General features: G+C 38.5%; 1 protein-coding gene across 1 annotated transcript; it reads right to left on the minus strand.

The window, feature by feature from the left end:
* Nucleotides 1-834: 834 nt before the first annotated feature.
* On the minus strand, nucleotides 835-9,015 carry LOC144663298 (uncharacterized). The gene is made up of 4 exons (XM_078524198.1): nucleotides 8,905-9,015; nucleotides 4,596-4,706; nucleotides 2,099-3,832; nucleotides 835-1,807 (listed from the first exon to the last, which is right to left on the minus strand). The coding sequence occupies exons 1-4, from the start codon at nucleotides 8,936-8,938 to the stop codon at nucleotides 1,359-1,361; spliced, it is 2,328 nt and encodes a 775-aa protein (XP_078380324.1). The 5' UTR covers nucleotides 8,939-9,015; the 3' UTR covers nucleotides 835-1,358.
* Between the last annotated feature and the right edge of the window lie 1,627 nt (nucleotides 9,016-10,642).

The raw sequence follows: 10,642 nt of genomic DNA on the forward strand, positions 1-10,642 counted from the left end.
AGACTCGGAGGCGGGACAAGGCCAAAACAACATGGAAGAGGATACTAGAGAAGGAGAGAGAAAGAGCTAGATAGAGGACGTCGGGCGAGGTGTACACTGCAGCGACCAAGACAGCTGGTTGGCGGCAGAGTGTAGAAGGCTTATATGCCATTTGGCGTGAATAAAGTAGGTGGAGGTGAAGGCCAAACTAGGGAGAGAAGCACTAGGAAAGTTAGTGTCTTGCCCACACTACTGACCCTGGACAGTGCTTGAACACGAACCGCTTGATCGCTTGTAGGACAGTTAACTAACACCATAACACCAAACAAATAAATGTTACTTTATTACAGTTCGCACCCATTTAAATTTTACGGGGTTCGTACGGGTCGTGGAAAACCTGGAAAGTCGTGGAATTTGAGTGTGGGCCATGGAAAGTCATGGAAAATGGTATTGATTGTACAGAATAAATAAGGCAGGTTGTTTTTTGTGAAGAAAGGGAAAACGTACCCGAAATCAAGATAACTTGAACATTTTCAAGAAAAAATGGTCAAATTTAGGTCATGGAAAACTTCGAAAAGTCATGGAAAAGGTCATGGATACTCAGAATTTCAAAGGCTCAAAAGAGTACGAACCCTGATTTTAGTTTTGTAAAACATAGCTTTCCATGTGATTTACCTGTGTGAAACATTGATTTCTCTAACTGAATATGTAGAACGGGCGAACGCAGCAAACGAGTGAGTTTTCCAATTAATTGCAATCTACGCGATTGTTTTCAGTTTTTAACCTATGGCACATTACAGTTAACCCAGCGCGTAAAAACCAAAAGAGAAATAACTACTGGACACAAACTCTCCTAGACAAAAATTTTATTAGAATAAACACACTGCGTTTACAATACGCTCATTAAAACACTACAAAAAACACGCTCAATAGCCAAAATCAACTATTTATAATGAAACACGCTCATTAAAACACACTATTAAAAAACACGCTCAATTGCCACAATCAACCATTAAAACACGCTCATAAAAACACTATTAAAAACACGCTCATAAAAACACTTAAAAACACGCTCATAAAAACAATGAAAACACACTTAACAAACACGCTCAATTGCCACAATCAACTATTAAAACACGCTCTTAAAAACACTATTAAAAACACGCTCAATCGCCACAATAGACTATTTAAACACGCTGGCGAATTTGAACAAAATTGTGATAACACACTACTCGATTAATAAAACAATCATTTCGACGTAAATCTGCATTCAAAAATACAATTTACTTTACATTGGTGTTTCCAAGAATACTTGGATATCCTTCGAATGTCTGCGAATGCGTTGTAAGTTCCGAGGAAAGTTTTGTCTTCCCTTTCACTTAGCCCTTTTCCCCTAACTGTTCCTCCAGTATTTTGAGCCGTGAAACAAGTACGTTCTTCAGCTTGTATAAACTGTTCTTTCTACAGGCGATTTTCTCTTTTTCGATTTTCTTTTCAGCTTCCTTTATTTTCTGCCTTAATATTTCAGCGGTTTTATTTGAAGTTTTGAGCTTGTTCACTTGAGGAGTAATTGGTTCCTTCGTTGGCAGAAGTTCCTTCACGGTCCATTTCTCAGTCTCCTCAACATGCCCTTCGTTGTTGTCTACGTAGTGAGAATCTTCACGGATCGTATTGTCGATGTCGTTCTGTATTTTCACAGAACTAGAACTAAAGCGTGCAACTTGTAGCTGGCCGGAGTGAAGATGGGAATTGGATAACCTTTGAGTTTCTTTCTGAGGTTGCTTTGATGGCAGGAATGTCGTCTTTCCCCATGGCTTCTCTGCTAGCCCTTAAAGAGAGAACAAAAGTGTTGATATTGGGGACGTTGTAAATGATCAAACCTATATTGTAAATAAAACATAAACATGTTAAAATTTTAGTTTGTGAGTGGCTAATCAGTAAGTGTACAAGTAGATGTTAGTTATTAACATTGGCGCAACCGTATGTTTAAATGGCTGTTGCAAATCTTGCTCAGACCTTTGAACACGGGACGCTTCGCTCCGAACATACAGCCACGCCCTTTGTTATTTAGTTTAATTAACTACCGTTATTCTGCTGTTTTAAGTATGATGGCACTTACCAGAACTTTTCCTCGAATATCTTGGATCCATGTAGCGCTGATTACTAGTAGCGCGGGCTCCACTTGGTTTGGAAAGACCATAAACGTTAGAGGAAGTCGTTTTATTTTCGACCTCGTGATATCCATCAGCACTTGACGATAAATCCTCCAACAAACGATACCACTCTTTCTTTTCATTTGAAGACAGCCTCTTGCCTCCGAGCATCTCTTTTCGATAAGCATTTTCCTCGCGCTCTTTGCTAATTGTATGCACAGCCACAATTCTAGGAAGATCATTGTGGTCATAACCGTACCCAGCCCAATCGTTTTCTGCAAGATCGTCTTCGTTATACACAGGATCAGTGGGTATGCTACATTCTGCAGAACACGACAACAGTGGACTAAGTGGGTTGTGTTCCTCACTGGCTTCTTGACTTGAGAATTTGGAAGTACGTGACAATTTTGAATCACCTGGCCATGGCTCTATGTCATCACAACTAGTGTTGTCAAGTCTTTCAGGCGTCGCGTTGGTCTGCACTTTATGTGTAGCGAAACCTAATTTGGTGCAGCTTTGTACCTCACTCAGCTCTTTTGACAGTTGTTTGATGTCTTCACTTTGTTGGGAATCACCATAGTCTGTGTCCACTCTTGGCCCTTCATCAAACCGTTTTTGCTGCGGGACCTTTAAAGACGCCCATGGATCCTCATCAAATGACTGAAGTTTTTGTGGTGGGTTGGTTGGACTCCTTTGACCTTTATCCCACGTTGATAACTGGCATTCCGACTGTTTGTCAAAGAGTGCGACATTGCTTGATTTGTCCTCTTCATATGGCGAAGATTGGCACGTCATTGCCAGCATGCGCTCCTGATGAATGTTAGCATGCATCACACTCTGGCGACTTTCCTGACTTTTCTTGGCCTTCCCAACATATGTGATTATGCATTCGCTATCAGATTCGTCTAGGGATTCCCCGATGTTAATATCCCCAGATGGACTGGTTGGGTTTGGAATCTCTTTACTCTGTTTTGGTTCAACTGGAATATGCTTGAGTCGAAGTTCAGGTGAGGCTGTGCAGTGGATAGACGATGTATTGAGAGAAGAATTTCCGCTCTTCAGTCGTACTTTGTTATCTTCATACTGATAGTTGGTGTTCATGGCTCGGTCACTTTGTTTCGTGGCGGGTTTCTCAACTTCCTCATCTCTTGCCGTTTTAAGTAAAGGCTCTTGTATTTCTTTCGCATCAAAATGAGATAGCTTTGGGATTTGTTGGCAGGTTCCTGTACACGGCTGTGGATTTGTCCCCAGCAGTTTGCACTCTATCTGGCGGCACGCCGCTGGAGACAGGTCAGGATTGGCGGCACTGGGGTGCTCTGGACATGTCCAATTCCGAGACACACTGAGAAGATTACTGGCCTCTTCTTGCCGCCGCCGTTTTGGACAAGGAACATGACTGCAGTGGCAGATGAGAGTATAACAGTGGTGAAAGCTGTCGTGACACAGAGGTGGATCAGCTTGCCTTTTCCAGTGCTGTTTCATACCTTCAACTGGCGAGACTGATTGTGCTGCACGTCGCTTAGTGTCCCACGCCGTGCTGTGTGCATATGGCTGATAGTGGTGCTGAAATGGTGATAAACGATTATTTCGAGACGTTTGGTAGAACATCGAAGGCGCATCACTGAAAGGCGATGAGCCACACCCAAGTTCCACTGTTGTGGGATGTGACGGAAAGTGCGTTCTGAGGGAAGGATTCGAATCTATCAAAATAAACACAAAAGAAGTTAATAGGAAACACCGCTTGCCGTATTTATTCGATTAAACGCCGCTGCGTTTATTAAATTTTTTCGTTATTCGAATGCGGTGTTTATTCGAGGGCGGCGTTTATACGAGGGCGGCGTTAAAAATAAAATTTAATTCAATTATTTCTTGCTAACAATAGTATGGTAACTGAACAGTTGAATTTTCAGAAACAGAAAAAAATGTTTTAGTGCTTGTCTGAAAAGATATTTTCAATATCTTAAAGCATTGTAACTATCAAGGAAAATATTTTTTGAGGCTTGCTCAAACTTTTAAAACACCACAACATAATGCGGTGGTTATTCGAGGGAGGCATTTTTAAATCAAATAAATACGGTAATGAAATCATAGTAATTGTAGTAACAGTGAAATGGTCGATGGTCGAGTTGACTTTGATCGGTGTAGCACAAAATCGTCCTACCTCTCACTTTATTTCACTTTACATTTGGGAGTCACATTTTTCCCATATCTGAGGACGAACCATTTCAGTTCTAGGGGTGAAACGCCAGCAGTCGCGAAATCTCGCTTTGATGTAGAGACTTGATTAGGTCAATTTAAACCTCGCTTTAATGCAAAGGCTTGATAAGGCGAATGAAACCTCAATCTCATAAAGAAGCTTGGTCAAGTCAACTTAAACCTCACTATCTTGAGAAGCTTGGGCACATTTCACTCAACTTGAAATCACGCCGGGTCTATGCTATAAAGATAAAGAGAAGAACATACACGGATTCTGACGTGCTTTGTTGGTAGTTGCAACGACATCGTTGAATGGTGACGAGCCACAAGCGAGGCCTACCGTGGAGTAGTTTGGAGGATAGTGCATCTGGCCTTGGCCTGAAATAATGAAAACAAAAAATTAAACCTTTTTAGAATTAAAGTTGACATAAAAAGCTAAAATAAAAAAAAGTGCTTGATGTGGCGATGAGTTCTGATGCTGGGATGGTGTTTATTTTTTGGCTGTACGGACACTTGTACTCTGCGAAAAACGGTCTAAAAACGAGGGAATTAAGCTCTGTAAGGAACTCGCATGGCTTTTGGAAACGGAAACTTGTCATGGTTTCCAGGTACACGAGGATCTCCATCAATGGTCTTCTTGCTGACGTAAAGGATAAGACAAAACTTGGTTCCAACAGTAGTTCATTCCAACTTCGTTTAGGATCATCAGTGTTATTGTTGATGTAGTCGAAAATCTACAACGTTGCCGCTTATATATCGTTGCTACAAATGAGATGTTCGCAATGTGAACAAAGCCTTTCATAGAAATGAATAGAATAAAGAAGGAAATGATGGCAATTACTTATATGAACAGTGGGAAGTTTACAAAAATTAAAAACGAGAACTTAAATTAAAATTTACAGCTTTGAAATAAGAAATAGCGAACTTAAATTAAGATAAGGCAAACTTATGATATTGAAAGTGAAAGTCTTAATAATTTAAATTTCCAGTTATTTCCTGAGATTTGTTTGCCCAATAATAGTGACCAGTAACAGGGGGGAATGAAATAACCCTTAAATAGCAATCCGAAAACTTCATTAAACAAAATAAGTTTAGCTGTCGAGCTTTCGTGGAAAAAAATACAAAAGGTACTTTTAATTATGAACTGAAAACTTAAAAGAATAAGCTACCAAATTATTTGTGTACTTAATGAACTGCGGTGATGAACAAAATTGCAGATGTGCAGCTATACAAACAATCAGTAATGCTCAGGGTACAACTTCCAAACACAATGAAATGAAATTTCTTCTTGGACAGAAACTACTGTGGTTTTTTTTTTTAAAAAAAAATATTAAAATGCCTAATAAGGACAAACACAGAAGGAATTCTACCAAGTTCAGCTTTTTATAAATTTCAAGTGATGTAATAACATGCGATATTTTATTTAATCTGACTAAAACTCCCCTAGCAACTAATGGACTTTTGCATCGTGTCATTTCGCATTACTTGAAAACTTTGTGTGATATAGTTTTACTGCAACGGATAGTAGATGTTACTTTTCATGTCAATTTTTAAAGAAGTTTCGTTTCATTACTCGTTCGTGTGACAATTCCGCCACCAAACCGACGAAGACCGACCTAAGTGATCCGAACTTCGTTAAATGAAGAGTCCGGAACCCAGGCCTCAATTCTCAGCTAATCCGCGATCTGCTGTATTTTCGAAATCCGCGAATCCGCTCAATATATCGCAAAAATCCACAATCCGTGCGCTTTTAATTGGCCAAATCCGTTTTTACTTGCATGCCAAATCGAATTCGTATATTGGCATACAAGTAAAAACGCGGCGGATCAAGAAATGAGAGAATCGTACTCCTTAGTTTGGGTTTCAATAAGTTGTGAGTGGCACAAGATAGTCGAACAAGAGTGTAGTTTGTCGCTTCGACACTTTCTCAGCAAAACCAGCTGCATCTAATACAGCTGTACATGTGAAGCAAGTGATAGTCAATCGCAGCAAATTAATGCCTACAAAACAGGTCAAGCAAGTAATTAGCCTGGATTTCGTCTATTGAGTTACGACTAAATAAGATCATGTGCAACCTGTTTTTAATTTGTCAGCCGTTTTGAGAATGGTTTTGCAGTTAAGACGAAATGTAAACGTATTACATGGAAATGAGTTTTTCTTGTATGCATCAAGTTAAGGTGGCTCGACCCAGTTTTTTTCTAGCGATACCTAACAACTTTGAAACCCTGATACTTAAAGGGATTGATGTCAATGACAAAACTACTACATCACATGCATTACACATAGACTGAACTTCAATATGATATAAATTTTTGGCGATCAGAATAAATATCACGTGGCAATGACGTCACAGAGGGTTTTGCTCTGAATCGATTTTTAGGCGGTAACCGCATTTTCTCTCGAGATCCTCCACGCTACGTATTCCTTGGGTGTTTGCCTTCCTCTCAGTGGAGTTTCATCGAAATCTACAAGAGGAATTTTGAAATATCTTGGAATTTCTTTTTAGATGGTACAATTTATGCGTAAAATGAAGTCAAGACTTCATATAAAGAAATTTGCTTCTTTTTTATGTTAAATGAGAGGATTTAACCCACATTCCTTTTAGAAATGTCCCATATACTAATCCAAACCTTTAGAAGAAAGTAGACTTGCGCGATTTCGAAATATATGAAATTATCTAAATCGGAGTAGAGCTCAATGTTTAGCTCTATTTACCATTTTTACGGCTACTTTTGCAAAAAAGCGATTATTTCAAAAACCCGTCGATGAATTTTTTCCAAAATTTTTCAGGGTGAAAAATTATCAGTACACCACACAATCTCTAAATTTCATGCTCATTGAAAATGTCTAAGGTTGTCTAAACTAAACGGAAAATTGAGTAAACATTGAAGCGATGTCGAAGTTTGAGATAATTTTGTGCTCTGGGATTTCCTTTTGTTTCGAGTTAAGCACAACATCGAATTCCTGTGCACTACGCGTGAAATGACTACGCTTGGCTACCTTCCGAAAGCTTTCCGAATTCTTTCCGAAATAGGGAACAATGGAAAAGAATTTGTCACGCATTAGCTTTTCTTGTTGGGTCGACGTCTTGGTTGAGATAAAAGTTAAAAATGCCAAGAACAAGAAGATTAGGTTTTTTTCTTGTATTGAAGTGCTGCCACTTCTTTCAGTTGAACTTAGAAATGCAACAAGTAAACAATCTTTTCTAATAAATACTGGACGCCAGATTCAGCTTGCTTATAATACGTGAAGTCTATTTTCTGTCCGTTTTACTTTTTTAAATGACTGAGGAGGCATAAAAAAAATAACCGGCTTTGAGTTTGGTGTTGTGTGACTGCTTTCTTCAGTTGGAAATGTATTCATTCATCCATTATTGTTTACTTGAACTCGATGAGAATATTACCATATTCCGAACCATTTCGGAAAGCTTTCGGAGGGTAGCCAAGCGTGGTCATTACACGCGTGGTGCACAGGAATTCGATGTTGTGTTTAAATCGAAACAATAGGAAATCCCAGAGCACAAAATTATTCAAAACTTCGACATCGCTTCAATGTTTACTCAATTTTGCTTTTAGTTTAGACAACCTTAGATATTTTCAATGAGCATGAAATTTAGGGATTGTGTGGTGTACTGATTATTTGTCACCCTGAAAAAATTTGGAAAAAATTCATCGACGGGTTTTTGAAATAATCGCTTTTTTGCGAAAGTAGGCGGAAAATTTGTAAATAGAGGTAAACATTGAGCTTCACTATGATTCATATATTTCACATATTTCGAAATCGCGCAAGTCTTCTTTCTTCTAAAGGTTTGGATGTAGCATATGGGACATTTCTAAAAGGAATGGGGGCTAAATCCTCTCATTAAACATAAAAAAGAAGCAAATTTCTTTATATGAAGTCTTGGCTTTATTTTACGCATAAATTATACCATCTAAAAAGAAATTCCAAGATATTTCAAAATTCCTCTTGTAGATTTCGATGAAACTCCACTGAGATGAAGGCAAACACCCAAGGAATACGTAGCGTGGAGGATCTCGAGAGAAAATGCGGTTACCGCCTAAAAATCGATTCAGAGCAAAACCCTGTGTGACGTCATTGCCACGTGATATTCATTCTGATCGCCCAAAAATTTATATCATATTGAAGTTCAGTCTATGTGTAATGCATGTGATGTAGTAGTTTTGTCATTGACATCAATCCCTTTAAGTATCAGGGTTTCAAAGTTGTTAGGTATCGCTAGAAAAAAACTGGGTCGAGCCACCTTAACAAGATATTTTTCGAAAATGGTCTTCTTCCTATCTTTTCAAGTTAATTGTTTGTAGTCCGTCTTAATGTCCCCCATTATCAACCATTTTTTAGTATTAAAACCTCTTTAGCGTTTTTCTTCCTCACTGAACAATTGGTTGCCTTTCCGAGCCTTTCAATGGACGGTAAAGTTATATGCGGCATCGTCGAAAAGCGACAATCTTTCGTCAATGAGGCGTTAGTTTTGTTGATTTATGTTCATTTTGGCGAAGCTTTGTGATATAACAAATTGAAAACAACGCTCGCATTTGATAACATTATTTGCCAATACCGTGTTCCATCCGTGCAGAAGAATATCCTCGCATTTCTCAGTAGATATCCAGGAAGCTTGGAAGTGGTTTCTACAGCCCTGTGATTCAACGCAACCTCACGGCCTTTCAGCGTTGTAAGTTCTTGATTTGTGAATAATGATGTTAAGACAATCGGCTTATAAAATGTCAAAAAGGCGGGATTATTTGCATCTTTTGTTTAATCAATTTCAAATACATTCCTGGCTATAGAATTAAAAGGATACGGTCTTTGTTTTAATGCGGCTGTTTATCTTAAGTTGGCCTTTTGTTTTAATGGGCGCAGCTGAATGTCCAACGGATACATTAAAAGTACCCTGTATCCTTCGGTCAGTGAGCAAAACTGTTGATAATTCATTTTAAAAAATGATGGAATTCATTTGCCATTTGATATTGACCATGATTTCATTTTAGTGTTGATAATTATAGTCACGAAGTTTAGTTACCCTGTTTAAAACACCGTCGAGAAGAGAGTCCATTCATTTTTGAAGATCCAGTTTCTCGCTGTTCACTGAGTTACAGTCTGTGGTTCAAAGCATCGACTACAACTTTTACCCGTTGATTTCGGTGTCATGCAAAAATAATTAGACTGTTTATATAATGGGAAAGTGGTTGCTACTTTTATTTGCATTTAAATATTTTTCATGGTTAATCAAACAAAACACGTTGTTGGCCCTTTGTTTGAACACATACGTTTTGTTTCAGCGAAGGCCTTTGTCTACGAAATTGCGATCCAAAATACTAAGTTTTTAAATGGAAGAAGAGCACACAACCGAAAACAAACTTTTAAAGCACACGCTGAACAAAATGACGAAACGACGAAGACAGGTGCAATGCCGTGCTGGAATCCCAAATGTTATTTACATCAATGACGGAACTTCAAACGTTATTGACACAAAACCTTGTAGAACTAATTTTCTTTTGTCATATTTACAATATCAATTTTTTCACTGTAGTCGTGGCAATCTGGGGTAGCGTCAAAGTTTTTGGAGTCTTGTTTGAAATACGGTAAGGTTGTAGTGTATACGTGAGATATGAACCTCGATAACTCAGTTTTATTGCCAATGTAATAAGCGACTTTATATCGGTTTAATCTCGTCAACGAAACGTTAAGCTGTGAAAGATGGTACTTTTTAAGTCCAATAACAAAGCAAATACATTAAAGAACGCCAATCAAACATCCTAACTTAATTGAATGAAACGTGAACTGAATTTCAATAAAAACCCTGAAATATTTATGCTTACATGCGCTTGTTTCCTTTGTTTTCTATTTCCAATTATATCCCTGATCTCTTTTCAGTATTATTTTCTATGGACTCATTGTTGTTGCGAAACAATACCCAAAGAATTTCCGACACCGATTCTTTTTTAATAACCAAAGATTCTACGAGCACTCAGTGTTAAGGCCACGTCATGTTATGCAGTCATTTGGCTGGGCAATAAAAACGAGAATCGCGGTCTTTAAAAAGGACTTTCAACTAAAGCACCGGGGAGTGCCCTCTTTACGAAGCTCGTAAAACATTTAGGGGTTAAAAATCTTGTTGTTTTGGTACCGGTTAGGAAAGTATGGTACCTCTTACACCAATGGTTCGTATTCAGAGTAGGGCGCAAACAAAGAGCAATTATGTCACTGAGGCATAAACACATAAACTAACCACGCCCCTAATACCTAATAAGTTTTCTTTCTAAACTTTCCCACGGGCATTCGCGGCACTTCTAAAT

This window comes from Oculina patagonica, chromosome 8 (assembly GCF_052425735.1).
Source record: "Oculina patagonica isolate OP01 chromosome 8, crgOcupat, whole genome shotgun sequence".
Lineage (NCBI taxonomy): Eukaryota > Metazoa > Cnidaria > Anthozoa > Scleractinia > Oculinidae > Oculina > Oculina patagonica.